We start from the raw sequence: 24942 nt of genomic DNA, 5'->3' as shown, positions 1-24942 counted from the left end.
AACGCGTTAACTTGACAGCCCTAATATTTTTATGTGACGATATATCCATATCAGAAATATTAACAAATCAATATTTACATCAGTATCTGCATCAGCATACAGTTTAATTGAAGTTTGTGATTGTAATCCTGCTGTTATGAAAAGATGCCGCCAATGGACTCCTTTGTCTAACCATCATCTGTATACTGCTGTTTTATCATAACTATGCAAAAGCCCTTTCTAGCATGAGTGTGCCATTGTAAGCAGAGAAAAGGCACCCTATTATGTAAAATCTTCAGGAAAATAACAACTTTAACATTTAAATACCAAACAAAAACTGAGTGGATTGCACTTATGCTCTTTTACAGTTTCTCTGTGCATGTGTGTATAGTGCATAAAGGGTTTAATAGTATTACTAAAGTCTCCTTAGTTCATTTTTTTGTGGATTGTGTACAGCAGAAGCTTTGTAGCTTCATTCTTGAGCTTAATATAGTAATACCTTGTTTGTATATTAGATTGCTGTTGTTTACAGTATAAACACATGAATACTTATACAAATTAAACATTATCACAGCAAGTAAGATGCACATTGAATAGAATTCCTTTAATGACATTGCATGAGATACAACAAAATAAAATACCAATACTGACCGTGTATACACATACATATAAAAAAGTAATAAAGATAAGAATAAAAAGAAAGATATATGAAATATATATAAAAATAATTTGTATTTTCTGTTCCCTCTAAAAATAGTGAGATGCAAGGAATGTTTGCTATGCCTCTATATATACAAGTAATACATATGGAAACAAATACGTACAAAGAAATATTAGACGCACTTGCAATGTAAACATATGTGCAATTCGATATAAGGTTAGAAACTTTCTAAACTTTAGTTAATTATAAGTTTATAGGTTCAAAGAAAGTATTTGTATAAGGAGGTCATGTTAGCAGCATGTGCCGGTTTCTTTTAAAAATAACACACATGTATGCAGAGCAGGGTCTGACTCAGGTCAGCGTCAGCATTTACAACTTGAGTTAATTATACGTCGGATCAGCAGAGGGTCAAAGTGTTCAAGCAAGATCTAATGCTAATGCAGTTTTACACAATCTCAAAGCCGCTCCACCCTCACAGCTGATTATAGAGGAAAGGATGCATTTATTGGTAGGACAATTACAGGGGGGGGGGTCGTGGGGTGAGGGGGAGTCACACCACTGCAGGTACAGTACACAACAGGAATAATTTAAAACAAAGGAACTTCTGGATGAAGTAAAACACTGCTGCTGAATTCAGAGTTTATTCCAAGCATCAGTGATACTGTGTGGCTAATGAACACAACTGGAGGTGTTAGAAACTCCTACTGGTTAATCCATTGTGTAACCCTAACGAGCAATGTGGGGGTTGCATACATTTCAACTGCACTGTTCTGGAGAAAAGTTGTATTATAGTAGTATTGCTTAAATGCCATATAACTTATTTTGTTTAAGCCAGGTTTGGATAAATAGTTGAATTACACGTATTTGACTAAGGGGCCTTATTATGTTTTTTGGGTTTTCCCTTTCCTGCTGAGTGTCATAGCTTTTTGTGCATGTAAATGGTCTGTTACAATCCCAAAGTTCCCTCCAAAGGGAGTTCCCCACCTCAATTGGACACCTTTTTTTACTTCTGTAACACCATCAATACGTCAAACTTGGGCTTCTATTGGCTAGCGCTCCAACACATTGTACGTGATAAGGGGGCGAATGTCTCTAATTCTGAATGATGTTGTTGTTTGATGAAGGCACACGGTATCTTGCAGCCTCAAAAGGGCAACAGAGGAGGGATGGCAGAAACAATGATAAGCTTTGTTGTTAAACTAATTAAGGTTGCATTAGAAAATATACAACACCATTAAAGGAAAAGGCATTTACTTCCCCAGAGGTGGTTTGGTTTATAGATTACGAGGTCCAAAGTAAAAACAAAGTAGTAAAGAGACAAGGCAACATGGGTCTGACTTAAATATGGGTGCATTATTTTAATAATGTAGTCAACATAACCTTTATTGTTTGGGATATTAAAGGTGAACCTGACACTTTCTTTGCAGCGCTTAGTTTTCTTCCCTAATGGATATTGAAAAGAAAGTCTGCAGCACTCAGTGTTTTATTGTAGGCCACATCTTCAAAGCCCAAACAAAGTGTACCTGCTCTCAGTGCACTTATTATGCAAGCAGGTCAGTTGAATGAAGATGTTTTCTGGAGTCATATTTGTTTTTGATTTAAAATATAGAGCAATTTCTCAAGCATTGGAGTAAAGCTTTAATATGAAGGGAAGTTTAACAGCTGGTGATATTGAATCTTACCGAAGCGTTTTACACTGCGGATCATAAGTACTTCTAAATAGACAGGAAAATTAGGTTAGCTGACGTTTAGTGCTCATCTTGATTCTAAAACAACACATCAAGAATCATTGATGAGGATTTACATTTCAGTGGCTAGATTAAAGCTGTAACAGAATAAGTATCTTGGCATCCTATAAACACAAAGATGATAAACTCATTCAAAATGCTGCAGATAAAATACTCACAAAGACTAAGGAAGGAGAACACGTCATATTATCATATTAGATCCCTGCACTTGCTCTGAGAAAACTATAGAATAGTTTTTGAGGTAAAGTCACTTGGCCCAAAATATAAATAAATAGCCGATATGTTTGCTGGGTGCAAGTCAGATAAGTCTGCAGGGACGAGTGAGCTGGTGTTCGCCAGAGTTCAATCAAATGTGATGAGAATGTGTTTGGCTATTATGTGTCCACAGCTGAAATCAGCTCCCCTATGAACTAAGATATGCCCCAACTGTAGCCATTTCTTTATTAAAGTATAAAGACTTTCTAATTGTTTCTTTATCAATTCGTTTTTAAACCTTTCTATACTTGTAATTGATCTTATGTCACACATATATTTTCTATCAATTGCCTGTAAAGCACTTTGCCTAAGAAAAGGTGCTGTATACATAAACGTTCATTGCCTTGAAGTATAGCAGATTATAGAAGAATTAAACTTCACTTCTTTATGCATTCCTTTAAACCCAGTGTTATGTTACTGGATGGCTCGTCAGCACTGAAGTCTTTGGGCTTAGTACAGGCATGGCTAAACAAATCAATGCTGCACATTACCGGATACTGCCTTGCTTTTAAGTCTTTCTGCAGAGAATTTAAAAGGTTTGTAGGAAAACAACGGGAATGTCCACATGATTCCAGTATATTCTGGGAATTGTCTACAGATAATCGCTGCTGACTAAAGGAAAGAGGAAACCCAAGCACTACGGATATTGCAGATTAAGATAATACTTATTGATGCATGGTTTTAAGATAGTGATGCTGGGTATACTCACAAGTGGTACTCAATGGTTGTAAATGCATGTTTTACAGTGGATGGATGGTTGGTTTTTCAAGGTAATCTAGGAAAACATAAAGTGAACCTGAAAAACTGAAAAATAGTGTGATTAAAGGTTGGCTGTAACATCAGGTTCACACACTGTCAATTAAAGCTGAGGTATGAGGTTGAGAAGTATATTCATTTGGATGTATCACAGGATCATACAGAGCATTATATGCAGGGCTGCACATAACTGGTGCGCAGGTGCACCTCCGCCAACAAAAGAGCACCGTGTCATTTGAAAAAAGGCGCATTTGCGTACCAACATTGAGAGAGAGAGAGAGGAAGAGAGAGAAGGGAGAAGAGAAAAGAGAAGAGAGAGAGAAATATATTTGCGAGTTGCATATGAACCTATGATATGAACTCAGGGTCGGCCCGTAGCACTGGCGTAATAGATGTTCGCCTAGGGCGCCAGATCTGTGGAGGCGCTGCGCTGGCAGCTCTGGGAGGGAAAAACACATTTTTGACCGTTGATGCTCATCCTAATTTTCGGCCTTGATGTAACGATATTCACAATTAAGTAAATGTAACACCCGTTTCACCCCGGTTACACGTTTCATTTGCCCTGTACGATGGGCGCTGTAAGTGATGAAAATGGGGGATGTTGGCTTATCTGGCGCCCGCAGCTCACAGCCAAAATGCGCAATCGAGTCTGTCTGCAGACCGCAGCAAGGAGGCGGATCGTATAGGGGCGTTTCCTAAAGGGTTATGAACCCCGCCCCCACGTATTTCTTAAAGGTATACGACGCTCTCTGTTTCTCATTTATTGTAATGCTTTGAATGAATCATAAACGAACTTTGAAAAATAATAATTATAATTCATTTGCATAAAGAATGAAGAGTATACAACCCACAGAGAAGACAAATTAATAAATTGTAGGCATATCATTTTTCACTGTTTGTGCAGTGGTAGTAATTATTATTCAAATCAATCAACTACGTTTTATGGAAGATATTGCTGTATATCATTTAACAACATGAGTAGAGGTTTCTGTACACCTAAAATACTGAAGTTTAAGTTACTGTCCTGATGTGTATCATTCATTTGTTCATGTTGTGTCTGGTGGTAAGATTAATAAAAAAAATATATATATATACAGTACATACAAAGAGGAAAGTCTTTATTAAACAAACATTGTATTCTTGGAAGGTGCCTCCAGCCAGGGGCGGATCTACCGGGGTGGCATGGGGTGGCAACTGCCACCCTAAACAATAGCCTTGCCACCCCAGCTGCCACCCCAGTTGGCATCTTTGTTTTGAAAGAAAAGTTGTGGCTCATCGGACATTTATGAGAGAAAGTCTCTAATGTCCGAGTGCAAGTGAATGCAGCACAAGATGCACGTCATGTAACCCCTCCCCCGGTCCTGGCGCGAGAGTGGAAATATGATTGGTGGCGAATTCACTTGAACGGGGGGACGGCGCAAAACGAGAAGCCTTTCGGACTCAAGTAGACGGAAGGAATGAGGTATTTGCGGTCTACAATGACAGAGAAGAGACTGTCAGTTTGGCTGTACTCAGCATTGAATCAAAACGCACTACAGCTGTTGATCTTAATACGTTTGTGAGGCGTTTTGCTGAACAAAATAGTAATCGCCGCATTCAGCTGTAATAGGCATGCCAACTTGATGCTCTGCTCACGGATGACTCGATGAGAATAACAAACTGTTAAGATGATGACCTTGTATGCGTGTATATTTTTTTTTCTTTGAGGGGGTCTGCCCCCAAAAAACAGTTTTAAGTCCTGAGAAAGTAAAATAAGACGGTGTGTAAAACTACACTGCCCAGCCAACAGAAAGTAACCACTTTGATTTAACTAGGCCAGTAGGTAAGGACCTTCCACTGGATAATAACTGCAGCGATGTTTTAGCTGAATACACGTTTAACCCTAACTGATGCAGTTAGTCACGTCTTTAATGTTTGTTCTTTCTGATGTAAAGTCAAGGTTGTAACTGTATATCAATAATGATATAATTACTTGTTTTTCAAATTTGAAGGAGGGTGAGCAAGCATCTTGATTCATCATTAACTCCTCCAAAAAATATAGTTTATTCAATAATAAATGAATATGTGAATCATAACAGTTCTTCACTATATCTGTAAAGCGTCTTTGAGCACCTGTAAAAACGCTAACAAATTAAATCTATTATTATTATTTATTATTTATTTATACAGCTGATAGGAATAATATGATTGTTAATAGTATCATATTCATTCAGACAAACATCGATGAGACAGTTAATTAATGTACTTATTGCAGCAGTCTGCATAGATTTGGTTCCCCTGCTGGTCTAAGAGTGAGACAAACTCATTCAGTTATTGTTCAGTTAAAATTCATTAAATTACGTCTGCCACCTTATATGTAAGGCTTTACTGATGTGCCACAATAATATCACCTATGTGATTGAGTTAAAATATTAATATTGTGGCTTTCCAAGTTAACATTGATTGTAGGGGTGTAACGGTTCACAAACATTTCGGTTCGGTACGTACCTCGTTTTAAGGTCACGGTTCGGTTCGGTACGTTTTCGGTACAGCAGAACAAATTATCACAAAACATTAAAAACATTTTTTTTATTATTATTAAACTGTGACTAATGTATTCAAATAAATACAAAATATAGTAAAATAAACATTAAGGTGCAGCATTTCGATGAACTGAAATAATCTGTATTTGAACTGTACTAGTACCTAAGCAGCCAGCTTGACATTAGGACTTTCTTGTCATTGTATTTTCATGTTGTTTAAAGAAAGATGAACTTGTCCACGTTGCTTGCTGAAATGGCAGATCTGCTGGCACTAACAATGTCTCCTGCTGTGGAGAACACCCTCTCTAGGGACAGAGGTAGCAGATACAGCCAGGTAGCGCTTTGCTAACATGGCAACATAAGGATATTTGGCGTTTGTAATAGCTTTGGCTCGGTCTGAACTCTTTGCGAGTGGTGGAGGCTTACATGCTAGTGGGAATTGGGTTTGCACTTCAGTCTTTTTTCTTTTGGTACCGGTGATATTCACATTCGGGTGATGCCTTTTCCAATGAGTGTGCAAGTTTGATGTATTGCCAGCCGCGTAACCAATGTTAGTTGAACAATACCGACAAACAGCTTTGGTTCGGTCCACCTGTCTTTGTCCGTCATCCTTGTACGTAACTGCGAAACCAAAATGTTCCCAAACCAGAGACTTCAATGATGCTGGAGGATTTTCAAGCTCAACTTTATCTGCGTTCGCCATTTCGACAGTTCCTCAAATTACTGACTACATTTGAACGCATCCCTGTGACCAGCTCTCATAGTATGCCTCTCGTCCAATGAAATTACTTGGTCGCTCTATGATATATATACCTGAGATTACTTCCAGAAAGTTGTTCATGTTCTCAATTTTTTTACGTTTAACGCTATATTCGTTCGGTACACACGTGTACCGAACCGAAGGGCCCGTACCGAATAATTTCAGTACGGGTACGTGTACCGTTACACCCCTAATTGATTGATATGATTGCGATTTAAATCAGCATATACTTCTGTCAGGGGATGCCACCCCTCAAAATCTCCTGCCACCCTCTTGCCACCCCATGAATATTTGTCTAGATCCGCCCCTGCCTCCAGCATCATAGAAACAGTCAATGCTGCAGAATCCTGCCAGCTCATCTTTTCTGATGATGCCATAACTAATGTTACATAATTATAGAAGACACATCCGAAGTGTTATTTTTACATATTGATTAGCAGCCGACATTTACTGAAAGGATGCGTCCGTCTCTCGTCTGGTTCATTACAACTAGTAGTTACAAACTGTTACAGTTACAACCTTAATCAGTACCGCACATCTTATTACTCAATTCAACCAACCAAGCTAGCCATGTTGTCTATCCGAATCCATACCATATTATTTGATTAAGTTACAGTATGTAGGGCAGGCCTACTTATATTTCCAAGATAATACAAGAGTACACTAGCATCATGCTAAGTGCTGGTTAGCATCACAGCATATACGCTAACCTTAGGTCAGTTAGATGATCAGCTTTGGTAACAAATCAGTATTGTTACCGAGCCTGATAATCTATTGACCTATCTAAGCTTAACGTTATTACAACAGTAGAGTAGGCCTGGTTGCAAACGGGACTATAGGCCAACGTGTTTATAGCATCATGCTAAGTTAGCATTTAATACCACAAACATTTTTACCACATACAACTATTATTTACTTTATTAACGCTTAACGAGGTTGGACAGTCGATGTTGTACTTTGATAACGAGACAATTGTGTGTTAAGAAAAATGACATTACAATAAATATAAACATGCATCTCTGGAAAATACTATTACCGCTGTTTCAACTTGTTGTTCGGCCATCGTGAAAGAACGAATGACTTATTCTGCGAGGATTTATAAAAGCAGCTGGAATCCCTTAAATTGCATTACTGCAACCTACAGTATGTATTTCTGCTGAGTGTCATTCTATTGGATAAAAAAAGTTACGAAACGCCCCTATACGATCCGCCCCTATACGATCCGCCTCCTTGCTGCGGTCTGCAGCCAGACCCATCTCAAAATGCGAGGGAGAGAGGGAGGGTGCACCTGAACCGGCGCTGTTATTAGAATCTGGTGCTAGCTGCTCTAACGGATATAAGAAGAAGATGTTTCTACAATAATGTGTAGGGAGAGTCCTCTCCAGTCAGACTGAGAGGCTGATACTACAGCTCAGTGAGGTAAAGGACTCTGAGTGTTTAGATAGTTAACTTTAGTCTAAGTTCAAACGGTTTGGTCACAATTTATGTAAACACATATTTCCAAGGCTCTCCTTTATAATTATTGGGATAAACAGGTTTGAAATCATTCCAATGTATACTATAGGTTAGTAACCAAAAATATCCTTTAAGACTGGAGAGATACAAACAAATGCATAAATAAATAAACGTTAAGGTAAAATAAGATATGAATGAACAACATAAATAAAATAAGTTACATTAATTTGTTATTGGCTATGGTAGGTTATTGGTTATGTTCACATACTTATTTGATTACATCCACTTTTCTAAGATGACAACAGAGACTTTCGACCCAAAACCAGCAGCTAATCGCAGACTCAACCAGAGAGAAAGAAGTAGGCCTACATCATCAGCTACCATGTCTGACAGAGAGGAAGACAGTGAGGAGAACAGTCAGGAGGGTAGTGATGACAGCTTGTAGGATTACTGGTCGTGCTAATGTTGTCTTGTGTTCACCTCTGCATGTGTGTTCTGTGTTCACCTCTGCATGTGTGTTCTGTGTTCACCTCTGCATGTGTGTTCTGTGTTCACCTCTGCATGTGTGTTCAGTGCAGTGTGTCTGGCAAATAAAGTCAAGACCCCCTCAAAAGTTACGGTTTATTTCATTGTAAGGATGAGCACCAAGCAACATCTCCAGGTGCTCCTTTGAGAACCAGGGCAAACAAGTTATGTGCACCCCTGATTATATGGTATGTTCATATATATATCTACTAGATGTATTCCTCTGTTCAGATCAATGCAAGCTATTACAGCAGTCTATGAAAGGATGTCAAATTAAAGTGTGTGTACTGCTTAATAATGGATCTTGCCTGTCCAGGGAACAAGGAATATTAGGCTTCGCAGCAAATTGAGACTGGGTACGATACAGTCTGGGGGGATGAAGTATTCCTGAGGTTAGTGTCATAAAAGAGGGAAGGCTGAAAAGATAATCAACACTGGCCCTTAACTCGGCCCAATCCAACGACTAATAAACATGTAAGGCTGGGCTTCCATTTACAATAGAAGTCAATTACAGACTCCAGCTGCTCTGAATCTTGGTTCTTTGCATTGAAGCAAAGTACAGTAATTATGTTGTATTGTTAGGGGTGTAGAAAATGCCTTCATCAAAGCAGCATACATGCTTCAACAGGGTATAGGAATCCTGAAGTCAAATGTAATACCTTTTAAGACCCTTTCCATACATTTTAAGACCTCATCGCCACTTTGAGTTTTAACCGGTTACATTGGCGACACACTTTACCTCACATTTACTATAAACAGTATTGATTGTCATTCCTCCTTATCTTCCAACCATTTGGACGCAAACTTGCATTTCCCCATAACGATGTTGTTTAACAACCGGCGTAAACGGACCTTCATGCGCTCAAGCAGTGAGCGTGCGATGTCCTGTTCAGATGACGTCAAATCCAACGGGATGCCATAAATAAACTACACAGAATCACACTACACACCTACGCAATGATTACATTCAGGCAGACTGTAGAACACAACCTCTCTGGACAATTTATATACTTATTGAAAACAAGCTACAAAATGTAATACACAAAATGCCGTTTAATACTTTTTAATAGCCTTCATTTTTGCTAAATTGATTGATCAACTTGTAATACTTTTTAAGACCCCGCGGACACCCTGTTCAAACAGCAATATATATGACTTGTTCTGATCAGTTTTTATAAAACATTGCAAACACATTGAATCTTTTATTGTCATAAGCTAATGGTTTTTAATGGATTAGAGCGGTATTTTACGTTAACTGCAATAGCGACATCATGAAAATGTGTGCTTGGTTTGCATAAATTACATTACATGTTAGACGCTTTTATCCAAAGCGACTTACACTCAATACTGTGGCCAACAGGAGCAATTTTGGGTGAAGTGTCTTGCCCAGGGACACAACGACATGCTGACTGCAGTGGGGTTTGAACCTGTGCTCCCCTGATCCGAACACCAACGCACTAACCCACTGCGCCACAGCCTCCCCAAAATTACAGAGAAAGGCTTGGAATTTCAACTAGCTGACCAGTCACTGGGAAGATTGAGAACTTTTTGAGGATCAAATACAATAAAGACACATTTCACAGCCATTGTGGAAACTGCATTGAGTAAATGTGGATCATGTTTATACATTGGTATGTTCTCTCACTCACACACACACACACACACACACACACACACACACACACACACACACACACACACACACACACACACACACACACACACACACACACACACACACACACACACACACACACACACACACACACACACACCATGTATACATCACTTCAGGGGACATTATATTGACTTACATGCATTTCTTGGAGACTTATCCTAACCTTAACCATAACCAACACATGCCTAACCCTTACCCTTAACCTAAACCTAACCAAGTCTTCACCCTAAAATTAATGATTCCCCATATGGGGACCTCCAATTTGTCCCCATATGGGTGGCAAGTCCCCACACGTGACTGTGTAAACAGATGTAGGTCCCCACAAGTATAGTAATGTTAGGCCACACACACACACACACACTTTAATTCCAAAGAGAATTTGGAAGTGTTTTGCAGTGTTTTCCTTAAAAATCTGACCTGGTTAATTAATATGCAGATTGCTCATTTTTGCTGTCTGCGCATGAAACTTGTAAATGTAATTTTGCAAGTTACGACGTGAAACTAATCGATTAAGGAAATCAAATTAGTAAAAATATACATCCCACTCAATTCCCTGTATTGCTGAGATGGGCAAGAACATTTTCATAATTGCACATGACTGCCTGCTGTTTGCTTAGACATGCCCTCTAGATAATGCAGCAGGATTATACTAATGCAACACATCCCATGGGTTTGATCAGATCTTTGACACACACACATTTGCAGACAGAAATAAACCGGTCTGCTCTGAAAGCTTGACTCACAGGTTTCCAACTTTGACTCAAAGGTTCAATCAATACTGAGACCTATTCAAGGGAACAACACGCTCAAATAAATAATTCCTTTTATCGTTATGAGGGGAGTGTAGTCAATACTTGCTGAAAATGAATGACTCCCACCCAAATGCTGGAAAACACACAGTCTGGTGTCTGGACATGATGAATATCCTTTGCACAAAAATGCACTCTTATCTCTTTGAAGTAGCTCTCGGATGTACTGTACACACAACATCCAAATATTGACAGTGGGAAATCCAAAACACATTTTTTATGCAAGTTAACTAGGGGCATTTTCAGCCTCACTTTTCAACAACCACTACAACATGTTACAGAATAGCTGAGTATTCAGGGACTGTATTGAGGAAGTGAAAACACATTTGGAAGGAGCAAACAGACAGAGATTGGGATGCAATTAATGGCCCTTTGCTCAGAGATACTCTGTGGTGGGCTCTCATCATGAAATCTGTGAATTTCCCATTCCTTTACACCACATTTAATAACAAGTTGTGAAGCTGGAGAGGGGTTTGTCGGTTGACTCAGAAACAGGAAAGCCGAGAGATGAGAGAGATCTCAAAGTGGTAATCAAAATCAGTTCTGTCATCCGTTAGCACTCTGGATGGACCGTGTGGATAACAAGCAATCAGGGCAATAAGCAGAATGAAGGAGTGTGAAATGATAAGGGAACATGAGCGGACAGCAGCCCTGACCCTCCTCAGAGGACCAGGACCACACGGCTGTCAACATCTATTTAGCTCCCTTCAACAGCATTAGCTAGAAGTCTCCTTGCAGCCTCATTTCATCCAAGAGCATTATGGGAACTGCTCGGGTGTGTACTGTATTGTTGAAAACTGGACCTCTCAAAGCCACATCACTTTTTTATTTTCATCCTCAGGAATTGCTGGCACCCCGGTGATCTTTAACGTGAACGGAGATGCTCCTGGACGCTATGAAATCTACCAATACCAGATCACAAACAACATGACAGAGTACAAGATCATCGGTCACTGGACAGACCAGCTCTACTTAGACGTATGCAGTTTTTAAAATACTACTTTAAATATGTCTTAAAGAATGTATGCTTGACTTTCCCTACAATCCGAGTGCCAGTTTTTTGTGCTGATCATTCACGATTGAGTGTTCCCTTTTCTGGTTGGCATTGGAATTTAAAACGCACAGGGTAACAAATGCTTTTAGTCAATACAGAGGTAGTTGCAAAGTATTAACACTACATTTCCAATCACAATTCTGTATGTCAGTAATAAAGCCTTTTTTGGCTAATCCTCGTTTTGACAATTGCCATCATTGCATGATACAGGAATACACCATTTTATTTTCAATACATGGAGCAAAGACTCTATATTCTTTTGTGCATTTAAATACAAATATAAATGATTTGAATGCCGAACTTTTTGAGGAACAATGCATCCTTATCTTTATCTGAAAAATTGAATATTGCCTGTCCATTTTCACAGCCTAACTTACTTTAAAAAGTTAAGCTACAAGGTTATACAAATAAATAATGTCAGTTTAACAGGAGAAGGCACATGATGCAGTATTGTTGAGACTGCAGTACCACGCAGACTTTGTTTACTTATCTTTCCCTCAGTAAGTGCAACATTCCTTGGAGGTAATTACACAGCGAAGTTGTTTCCTGTTGAGTTAGAATTCATGAGTTGACACAATATTGTCTGGATAAAAAGGCTGAATCTTTCATGTGGTGAATATCCAAATTTACTTTGTTTTTAATTCAATCATGCACTTGTGTGTAAACAAATCCTCCAAGTGTTAATTGAATTGTGTCCTTATGCATTATGTATGAATATGAAAGTGACGGGACAACATGTAGTGAATTGTGTTCTTGTTTTGGCAATTCTAACCTTTAAAAGGTGCTTTAGTTTTTAGTGCTGATTATGAGCTTGCCCAAATGTGATAATACTGAATAATTATGAAGTAGCTATGCAACTATTTCGGGTTATGTGAGTATAGAAGGACATGAGTATATTAGAAAAACAGTTTTAGTATGATGGGAGTATTTGCGGACATGAGTATATGAGTAAAACAGTGTTAGTATGATGAGGTGGAATAAACTGGTAGTTTTTGTAATTGTTTTCTCCCTTCCTTCCCTTTTCCCCACAGACGGATGAGATGCAGTGGCCTGGTGCATCACAGGAAGTCCCGTCCTCTATCTGCAGCCAGCCCTGCCGCCTCGGGCAGCGCAAGAAGACGGTGAAGGGAATCCCCTGTTGTTGGCACTGTGAGAACTGTGATGGCTACCAGTATCAGGCAGACACTTACACCTGCAAGATGTGCCGCTTCGATTTGCGGCCTAATGCAAACAACACTGGCTGCGATCCCATTCCCATTGTCAAGCTGGAGTGGAGCTCTCCGTGGGCGGTGATCCCAGTCCTCATCGCCGTCCTGGGCATCATGGCTACCCTGTTCGTGGTCGTCTCCTTTGTACGCTACAATGACACACCCATTGTTAAGGCATCGGGTCGAGAGCTGAGCTACGTGCTGCTGACGGGTATTTTCCTCTGCTATGCTACAACATTCCTCATGATCTCCACTCCTGATGTGGTTATATGCTCCCTGCGAAGGATTTTCCTCGGCCTGGGTATGAGTATAAGCTACGCGGCATTGCTAACCAAGACAAATCGGATCTACAGGATTTTTGAGCAGGGCAAGATGTCGGTCAGTGCCCCTCGATTCATCTCCCCCGCCTCGCAGTTAGTCATCACGTTCAGCCTGATATCATTTCAGCTCCTCGGAGTGTGCATCTGGTTCGGTGTCGACCCGTCGCAAGCCATCATCGACTATGAGGATCAGCGTACATCCAATCCTAAAATTGCCCGTGGTGTTCTGAAATGTGACATATCAGACCTCTCCCTCATCTGCCTGCTGGGTTACAGCATGCTGCTCATGGTCACCTGCACAGTTTACGCCATCAAGACCAGAGGTGTTCCCGAGACGTTCAACGAGGCCAAGCCCATCGGCTTCACCATGTACACCACCTGCATCGTATGGCTTGCCTTCATCCCCATCTTCTTTGGGACCTCACAATCAGCAGAAAAGGTAAATATCCCATATCTAAATAAACATTGAATTTGTATTCCTATTTTTTATTTGGGTACAGATGCCAGAGCAGTCACTTCATCAAATGAATTCACTGAAAAAGAACAAACTAGAAGTGAATCAGTGGCGGTTCTACGGGGTGGCAGCTGCCACCTCAGAAAAATGCCTTGCCACCCTGGTTGCCACCCCAGTTGGCAGCTTTGTTTTGAAAGAAAAGTTGTGGCTCTAATCTCTAATGTCGGAGTGCAAGTGAATGCAGCACAAGACGCGAGCCTTGTAACCCCTCCCCCGGCCCTGGCGCGAGCGTGGAAATATGATTGGCGGCGATTTCATTTGAACGGGGGGACAGCGCAAAACGAGAAGCATTTCGGATCCAAGTAGACGGAAGGAACGAGGTATTTGCGGTCTACAATGACAGAGTAGAGACTGTCAAGTTTGGCTGTACTCAGCATTGAATCAAAACGCACCATAGCTTTAAATCTTAATCAGTTTGTGAGGCGTTTTGCTGAACAAGATGGTAATCGCCACATTCAGCTGTAATAGGCATGCCAACTTGATGCTCTGCTCACGGATGAGTTGATGAGAATAATAAACTGTTAAGATGATGACCTTACGTGTGTATACCATTTTTCTTCTTTGTGGGGGTCTGCCCCCAAAAAACAGTTTCAAGTCCTGAGAAAGTCAAAAAGTCACTGCCCAGCCAAAAAAAAGTAACCACTTTGATTTAACTAGGCCAGTAGGTAAGGACGTTTTAGCTGAATACACGTTTTTTAACCCTAACTGATGCAGTTAGTCACTTATTTAATGTTTGTTCTTTCTGATGTAAAGGCAAGGTTGTAACTGTTTGCAGTACAGTCGTGGGGTGCTGAACTGTTCCTTTGAATCTTTTGAATTTTGATATATGATATCATTACTTATCTTTCAAATTTGAAGGAGGGTGAGCAAGCATCTTGAGGAACATTCATCATTAACTCCTCCAAAAAATATAGTGTATTTAATAATAACACTGAATATGTGAATTATAACTGTGATTAACCCCTGCTGGTCTAAGAGTGAAACAAACTCATTCAGTTATTGTTCAGTTAAAATTCATTAAATTATGTCTGCCACCATCCATCCATCTCCATCCATCTTCTCCCGCTTATCCGTGGTCGGGTCGCGGGGTAGCAGTTCCAGCAGAGAGCCCCAAACTTTATTTTCCCTGGCGACATCAACCAGCTCTGACTGGGGGATCCCAAGGCGCTCCCAGGCCAGCGAAGAGATATAATCCCTCCACCTGGTCCTAGGTCTACCCCTTGGTCTCTTCCCAGCTGGACGTGCCTGGAACACCTCCCTAGGGAGGCGCCCAGGTGGCATCCTAACTAGGTGCCCGAAATGTCTGCCATCTTATATATTTATATGTAAGGCTTTACTGATGTGCCACAATAATGTCACCAAATGTTATTGAGTTAAAATATAAATATTGTTGCTTTCCAAGTTAACATTAATTGATATGACTGCGATTAAATCAGCATATACCTCTGCCAGGAGATGCCACCCCTGAAATTCTCCTGCCACCCTCTTGCCACCCCATGAATATTTGTCTAGATCCGCCCCTGAAGTGAATTAATTTACTCTTGGATGTTGGCTGTCACTTTTCCATTTATTTTATATTTCCTATGTGCCTCATTGTGAAGGAAATGGCCTCTCAAATTATGTTTATTGTAAAGGAACGTCCTCTTGTGTTTGTAGATACTGCCGCTATTCATCAGTATATGATGGGCTTTGTGCTCCACTGTGGGGACTACAATGCTTTTAAAGCTGTTACGTGAGGATAATTCCTTCACCTCAAGTTTGCTTGGATATGTTTTCTTTAATTGTGTTTCTGTGTGTGTTTGATTCCGCTCCACCGAGTAGAAATACCAAGCAGTCAATCACTGCACATTCAGTGACAAGGAAATAGATAACCGGTATTTGTGAAGTAGCATGAAATGACTGCAGCTGCTGATGTTTCTTGTCAGTTGAAAGTGAATCACAAATGAGCTCTTACGAGTGCTAATTTTCAGGTTGCTCAACACAGATGTACATTAAAAAAATCAAGTCAAACTACTGATAGAAAAATAATCATGTGAATGCTATGCATAATAAAACATTATAGCAGCCCCTAGATTTTCCTTAAGGAGTTTCTGTAAAAAAAGAAAGTAATGCATTGTGTCTGTATGTACTAGTAGAGGATTCATGGAGGCAAGTGCCTAAAATCCTGTTTGGCAAAATAAAACATTTAGATAAGATATTTTGCAAATAACTTAAATCCAAAACAATTGGGTAAAAGGTATAGTCATGAGTCTACACAACAGATGTAATGCCTTATACTTCCAAAAAACTTGATAAAGGCTGCGCCCTCTGAGGTTCCTGTCCTCAGAACTGTTCCCTCGCTGTTCCGTTGGAGCAGATTGGCAATCATATTGGTGTGTCAGAGAAAATACATGTCACCAGGCCCAATGGAAGTGGACAGGGGTCTCGGCTCCCCTCACAGAGTGACTCCACTCTGCGCACCAGAGGGGTAGCAATATTGTTCCCAACTCACCACAGGCCACGTGTAATCTTCTCAGGGGATTACAACTCTCCCCCTCCTTCACCCAGGACTGCTCGCACTGCAGTATGATGGAATACAATGCCCTATCACTCACATTTCACTCTGACATTTTTCAACTGACATGGCTTGAGGGAACTTCATTTTTGCAAGGCTTCTCTTTAGTTTGTTTTTGATGACATACGCATATATCATTGTCACTGTAAGACAGGTCCACTTATACATTTTATATTGTCCATCTTCGCTTTCAGCCCTAACTTAATGCCCTACAAAATAATGCCTTACCTACCTTGTGTATGGTAGAGTGTGCACACAAAAACACTCAGAACTAAAGGGAAGCTCAAGCTAAAAACCATATACTATATATACAGTACCTATCATTTAGTCAGATTAATACTGATGGACATTTACTTACAGTTCAGATGGTTGTGTTGCTGCAAAGGTTTGTAAAAAATGTGTGACAAACAAACAACATATGTCATGACCCCATGTTGGTAAACATCACTTATAACTGTTGACACACTGCCCTGTGGGCTATTCCCATGTCAAAGTACTCGGTCATTTGTGCTGCCTGCAAATGTAATGTCAGACCAAACCTCGGGCGAATCTTTTTGAAGGATGTCTGCCAGCTGTGTTGCACTCTACACTCTTTGCCTTGTGTTCATCATCTTCAAGGGACCTTAGGAATGTTATGAAAGCAAATTCAACTCTTCTGTTGTTTTTCTGTTTTCTAATTAATGTGTGTACAGTGAAAACATTGAGTAGAATAACAAGGAATGACTTCTAAAAATGTTTCATGATTGGTAATGAAAGCAGAGTTTCAAACTGAAGAAACCATATTTTCTTTTTCCATATGCATGTGTCAATATCAATGATCTACCTATTATATTTGTTACAGTCCGAGCGCTGACTCACCACATTCCCTGCATCCAACAAATCAGAGATGGACTGGGTCTGAGCTCTAGGATGATTATCATAAATGAAAAATCACTTGCAGGGACTTTTAATTTGCTGTAGGATGTTTCTCTCCGCTCCATAGCTTTTGCCTGTGGCTATATATCTGCTATCCAGCTGTGAGCTGCATCTGTCACTGGCTTTAGCACACAATCCTTATGCTGCCGTCTACAACTTCAGGGTATAGAATAAATCTATAGACTACAAAGACACCTATCAGGGGTGCTCTTTATTAGTTGACTTGTGCTTCATTAATAAACAAACACAGCAACGAAAGTGGAGCTCAGGAAAGATGAACTAAGCACATCAAAAAAGAATAAAGGGTACTGCCATCACTATGTCGTATTATGTGATACAGTTCTTTTATATATGAAGCTGTGATTTACATGAAAATATGATCCTTTACTATCCGTATATTACTTGAGTAGGTCAGCTTCTCTCTTTCATGAGACCTTAAAAGCCTTTCTCTATTTGCCATCACATGACCTAGAAACCATTCCTCTTCCTGCAGCTTTATTAGAAAATTGGCTCTCAGAATAAAAGTTAGAAATCATATTTACCTTCGACTTATTCAAACTTTGCAGGCTCTACAATAAGTGTACTCAGATAAACCTGGATTATATAACTTGCACATGAACATCCATCCGTCAGTGCAGCCTCTACAAATGATTCTGTTTGCTTGTGTCTCTGCTGTCTCCTCCATAATACAGATGTATATCCAGACCACAACCCTGACCATCTCTGTAAGCCTCAGTGCGTCGGTCTCTCTAGGAATGCTCTACATGCCGAAGGTCTACGTCATTCTCTTCCACCCGGAGCAGAACGTACCCAAGCGCAAGCGCAGCCTGAAGGCTGTGGTCACTGCAGCCACCATGTCCAACAAGTTCAACCCCAAAGGAGGCCTGAGGCCCAACGGAGAGGCCAAGTCTGAGCTCTGTGAAAGTCTTGAAACACAAGGTAGGTATCACCAAGAGACAAAAAAAACATGTTCACTCAGCCTCGACCAGGATGATTTTATGCTGATGCTATGAGCTGCCTCTTTCTAAAATTAAAGCAGTGATAGAATACACATGGCTACTGTACTTGAAAAATAATTAACTCCTTTTATGTGAACATAACTGATGCAAGTGTTGTTTTGCACTTCAGCAGTTCTGAAAAATTAGCAAGTCTTATGTGAGCATACAAGAAATTAGGTTTCCATGTCGGTGCAAACTAAAGTGGTATTATATCATGCCTTCTTTTTGAATATGAGCCATACACAGAACTTTATGAATAATAACAATGGTTAGGAGGAGTTTCAAATTAGCCTCTAGATAGCATAGTTTTTCAGCTTTCCCAGTTCCCATTATTTAATGATTTCATTGACCAATCGAAGGACAAAAACATGCTTATATCCTATACATACTGTAGCCTACATTTTATTATTAAAATATACACTGCATATTGCTGTTCTCAGAATCAAACCATTGATATATCTTTGTTATACTCTAAAGTACCACGAAATGTTTTAGGAAGAAGTGACTTTTCTGTTTCACCAGGATAATTGTGTTTTTGATTACATGGAGAGAAAACATTTTTCCATTCTCACCACACTGGATTTGTGAATCAGGAGGTGTGAGAGGGTCTCAGTCCAACCTACTCTGATTTTGAAAGGGTCTAAGCAAACGAGTAGCTCAGTGTTGGAGAAAATGATATTTCAGTCACCAAGATAAAGTGTACAAGTAGTCCCTGTGTGGGGGCAGGCTTTAAATCTAGCAATCCCACAAGTTCTGATTACCCAAGGTCCTGATGTTATACTCCGACAGGCTGAACAATGTGGAATTATATTTATATGGACTCAAAAACCTGCGCCCATTGCATGAATGCCTTCTTTTGACCTCAGAAAGGAGCCATTATATCTGAACCTATTACAGACCCATTTATAGCTGCTGATTCTCACCCTCTGGTTTGAACTGTGAATCTAACAACTGCTCTTTGTGCTTATGCGTCAGACTGTGTTGAGGGAGGGCAGCCTTGTGAGGGACTATAGGCTCTCAGGTAACCCGATTAGATAATCACTTTACCCTTTTATTATCTGTGAACACTTTTTACCTGTTCATTTCTGCTAATGGTCACCACAATACCCGTGCCTGCCTGTAACACACAAAGCATCCCTGCTGCCCCCGACTCTAATACAGCACCCTGAATGACACAAGGCAGTAATCACACCCTCACAAATCCACCCTTGACCAACAACCATTAACTTGGGTAGACAACATTGGCTAGTGGTGCTATAAAATGGCTAATCAGCATGGTAAAGCCTGTTAATGTGGGAAGATGACACCACTCTGCCTGAGTGCAGGAGCGATAGCCATGTGTCCCCTGTAATTTGTTTCCCTGTTGACAAAAGAAGGAATTTTTGGTAATGGGACAACAACAACAACAACAACAACAACAACAATAAGAGAGAACAGGAAAAGACGGATGGGTCTGCCAAACCCAATTCTTTCTGGACCATCTATTCTTTATCTTGGCAGCACATAAATATTCAAATAAGGTTCATTTATCAATGCTTCTCTTGGAAGAGATGCTTTGGATGAAATGGCAAGAACACCGCCCCCCATTCATACACCCAACGTAGCACTGACAAATATACAGAAACATTTACCATTACATATCTCTCCTCTACAGCACTTTGGCCCCGACTCTGGCTTTTAGCTGTCTTCTGATTGGATTCATCCCCTCTGACATATTCAATCAGCCAAGCCTGCTGTGGGCAGATTGGTAGTGTGATTACCACCACTCCAAGCATGCTCGCTGAGGACAGTTTTATTAAAAAAATGGCACACATGTACATGATGACACTTGCACACAGACATATGCGCGCATAGGAGCGTGACTGCACATACACAGGTACTTATAATGTATGACAGTCATGTTTCACCACGGGTCGGGCGGTCGTCTGTCTTATGTGTTTTATTCCCAACTCATATAAAATGCCATGAATCATAAAAAAGTATGTTAAAGGATAATGAGAACTGTTATCAAACATGGATGAAAACACGTATAGTGCCAAGTCAGATGACACATTATCTAATTCACCTTACATTAAACATGGTACTGTAATACACTGACTGACTGATGCATGTTTTGCTTGGTGCATAGAAAATAATTCAGGTCTTTGCATGTAGAGAAAGACTTGCATTTGAATGGTTACTATTGCACACTGCTGTGATCTGCCCTGTGGCGCTATATGTGATGCAATTTCTGATAAAATTGAATGATATTACAGCTGTGAAGAAAAACATAATGACAGAGGTTTCCCTGATTTCTGTCATGCTACAGTAATGGCAGGCACTTCAGTTGATATGGCCATTTCCAAAGCCTGTTAAAATGTCTGCAATGTGACGATTTACATTCCCTTTAACAATAGTTTCCCCCCCATGCTACAAAGATGTCCAAAATCCATTGTTGAATAGTATACGAGTCTATTGGAAGACATTTAACACATAGCTTTTTTGATAATTGATTCAATGTTTCAGGCCTTTTTTTAACCAACAATTGAATATGAAGAAGAATAAACTCTGAAGTTGTAATTTTAAATAATCATAAATTGTGCTGAAGTTTTTTAACTACTTATTGGCATTGCAAAGGTTAAACAACTATGATTAATGAAAGATATTGGCAGTTCAAACGGTTATTATTATTAACAGCCCTTATCTGTTTTGTATCATCTTATCACTGTAGCAGTTTGAACCGTTTCTACTGCCTTCAGATATGTATATTACACATTTCTCTATATGCAATACAAAGATAGAAGAGACGTCATTCCTTAAAATACAGCTGTCACATCCCAACACCCTGCTATGATGATTGGTTCCACCTGCACTCATTAGATGAAGACATCCATAAATAGAACCCTCCATCAATCTGGACTCAAACATGTGCACTGAGAGATTAGCGTTTCACGCCTAAATCTCTCCTATTGCATTTTTAACTCTTTCCTCTCTTCTCCCACACCTTCACTTACAGCGCTGGCTTCCAAGCAGACATACATAAGCTACAGTAACCATGCCATCTAAGCCGGGAAAAGGAACAGAGGACGCGGAGCCAGGGCCTGCCTGAGGAAGAATCACCTGATTGTGGGGAATACTGGGGATATACTGGAGGACTTCCAAGCTGCTACAGCAGAGGAGGGCTGGGGTGGAAAGATGGGAATTTGTCACTCCATGAATAGAAAGGATGTCATATTTTTCTAGAGCATCAGGTAAAATGCTTGAATGCCAAATGGTTGGGAAATTAGTGGATTTACATGAGAGATGGGAGATGTTAGGGGGATTGGACAGTTAATTTCCCTCTTCCCACCCTTTCTCAGACACAAGTGAGCGTTGAACAGTGACGTTTCCAGATGCAGGCTAGGAGTAAACCACCTGGAGTCTACAGTATATTTTCCTTCTGAAGTGTAAAGCACACAATTTCAGTTCAGATCTCTGATGCTCAATCTTTTTGTCTCATTTCAACAAAGACGGGGAGAAAAAAGCATTCTGTTTTAGCTCGAGTCAAATGCAGTCGACAAGATGAAACCGTATAAAAATATAGTCATTATTTTGGTTACCGGTATTATTAAAGCTGCAGTACTCTTCAAATGGTACATGCCTTACTACAGTACATTCAGTATTCCTACATGATCTTATCTGATCTGAAACACCTGAAAATAAATAAGCAGTGGGTCATCCCAGTTTATCTTTTTTTTATTTATAAATGTTTCATAATGATTATGATGATGATGATGCCAACATCATCTTGGCAAACCTAGTGTACAGTCCCAGAGCATGCTTATGGGAGCATCACGTGTACTGTGCTGTGTTGTCAATGTCTTTGGAATGCAACATTTGTCATGGTTGTCATTCACAGTGGAGATGTCATTGTGGACCATTACCAACAACTGGGTTACCCTCCTCTGAATAAAGAATCTTTTTTATACATCAAAAGGAGTGAAACTCACAGCAAATTGCCATTAAATAATGTCATAGTTTACAGTACACCACAATCCATAAACGTCAGCCAGTACTTCAAGACTTGTTGAAGCAAACATTCCAGCATCCCATCATTTATTGGCCTTTATTTATCACGCACTTGTTGAAGCCTTAGTAAAAAAAATGTGAGCAGCTGGAAGATTGTGAGAGATTCATGTTTCCCCATTTGTTAAACTTACAGTCCAGCAAACATTAGATGTAATACTAGAAGGAACACTTCCTTCTTAAAATGCACACCTACTCGTGTTTCCATATTATCCTCTATAATTGCGTAATTGTAATTTAGAGATATAGCATTTTTTTTAAATATAATTCGGTATTGCAGTGGAGCTAGAATATATAAATCACTTGGTTTGTAAAGGAATCAGTCCCCAAATATATCATGTCTAAAGCGTGGTGTTATGATAGCTTCCATAGTAGAGTATTACACGGGGACCTCCTATGATTTGTGATAAATTAACTTTTAATCTGTATTCTTTGCAAAGGATTGTTTTGCTTTTCTGGGTCATGAATTTTGAAGCTCCAGTGGGAATTAATAATGAGAGTTTTAATAGTATGTTGGGCACTAAATTAGGCTCACGCAGCTACTCAGCATGGAGACCCATTTGGAGAAGGTGTACTGTAAGCTCAGTTCCCTCAAACAGAATAAATGTTCAAAGTTAATTAGGTGGATGACAGGCATAGAATTTCCTAAGTAGTGCTTTACCTTTCAACAGACCCAATACAATCTCTGTAGAGCCAGCACTTTAGCTCTGTTTTAACAGTCGTAGAGAAAAGTATTTTGGTAATTGCCGGATTACATATACATATAAATACATTCGAAACATAATTAAGCTAAAGTGGAATTTGTCTCCATGAACTTAAAATACTTTTTGAAAGCTTTGAGTTGAGTTGCTGCTCATTCTTCTAGCATTAATTGATTTGTAAAGTAAGATTGACAACCTCACATTTGAGAAGATTCAACTGCTTGATAAATAAGGGCCAGTGCCTTCGTTCTGTGCCTCATACCCATTCAATTCCTCCTGCCATTCTTTCCACGGATCATGGTGTCGTTTGCTTTGCATCCGTCACCTTTCAAGTGGATTCTGTTCAAACATGAAGTGGAGAGGACTCAATGTACAATTTATATTTAAGTGTGTAAACTCCATTTCTGTCTGCAGTCTCTAAAGTATTTGTCATATACAGTAACTCTGGAATTTGTCTCATTAATGTAATCCTCAGCGATGCAAAAATATGTATGTTGCATGTCAAATCTCATAAGAAGTCGTGTGAACAACTCGAGAGAAAAGGTGTAATGTCCAGAAGGAAAAACTACTGCACAGGATTATAAATGTAACTAATATTTTGGGGTCAAATAATGATTCTCTCAGCTTCATCAAACGTCTGGGGTGTTGCTGCAAATGTTGTTTTTCTCATCAGTTGATAAAGTATTGTTTGTGGAATTGTTTGTGTTTTGTGAATATGATAATTTAATGCTTTTTTTTGCCACAACCCCCCTCCCTCCCTCCCCTTTATTTTTCTAAAACACTTTGTCTGTGTTACAAAATATAATATGTAAGTGACGACTGAAATGAAGTGGCAAGTTAATGTACGTTATTAAAATGGATTGATCATGTCTGCTTTATGTACTGAATTATAAAAAAAAGAATTACAGTGCCTGGATATTTATGAATCAACTATAGAAAAAAAAAAATTGTAAATGTGTAGAGCATGTTCATTTTTATACAAGATATTTCTAATAAAAGACTGTTTTGCTAAAAAAGTGTGTCTGCTTTATATTATTGAGTTGGTCTCAACAGCAATTCAATAGAAAACACAGTATGAGTCACCTTCAAAACAGTGTTGCTCTAAGTACAACCACAGTATCATCAACAATTATCGTCACAATTATTCAGGCAAATGTTGCAAAAACCAAGCAGCTCATAGATATAATATAGTATTTATTATTGTTGTCCAAAAGATGTTGATACTAGACTATTGTGACGACAGTTCCTGTTTCTGCTGGAGATATGGGAGTTTGTCCCAAGGCCTGCCGCAGTATTTACACCCTCCACCTGAAGGAGCGGACCATTGTTTAGCTGCAAGTGTGACTTCTAGGCGCATTATAGGGTGTCATCAAATGCCGTGTTTCATAGCGACAGATCCCTCGCCATGAAACACGGTCTTCTCATAACTCCATTGAACATGCTCCAAACGGCCCAAAACGTCACAGGTTTGATAACGATGCAGCCC

At 39.7% G+C, this 24942-nt stretch overlaps 1 protein-coding gene across 1 annotated transcript in view; it reads left to right on the top strand.

The window, feature by feature from the left end:
• Positions 1–24472, top strand: part of LOC117543101 (metabotropic glutamate receptor 4-like) — a 247917-nt gene extending 223445 nt beyond the window's left edge. The window contains exons 8-11 of the mRNA XM_034211167.1: positions 11990–12126; positions 13234–14169; positions 18406–18652; positions 21707–24472. Of these exons, the coding sequence (XP_034067058.1) occupies positions 11990–12126; positions 13234–14169; positions 18406–18652; positions 21707–21756 (1370 nt within the window). The 3' untranslated portion in view covers positions 21757–24472. The remainder of the gene's footprint in view (positions 1–11989; positions 12127–13233; positions 14170–18405; positions 18653–21706) is intronic.
• Positions 24473–24942: the final 470 nt, after the last annotated feature.

This window comes from Gymnodraco acuticeps, unplaced genomic scaffold, assembly GCF_902827175.1.
Source record: "Gymnodraco acuticeps unplaced genomic scaffold, fGymAcu1.1, whole genome shotgun sequence".
Lineage (NCBI taxonomy): Eukaryota > Metazoa > Chordata > Actinopteri > Perciformes > Bathydraconidae > Gymnodraco > Gymnodraco acuticeps.
The sequence above is the reverse complement of the archived record's forward strand: the minus strand, read 5'-3'. Positions and strand labels throughout refer to the sequence as shown.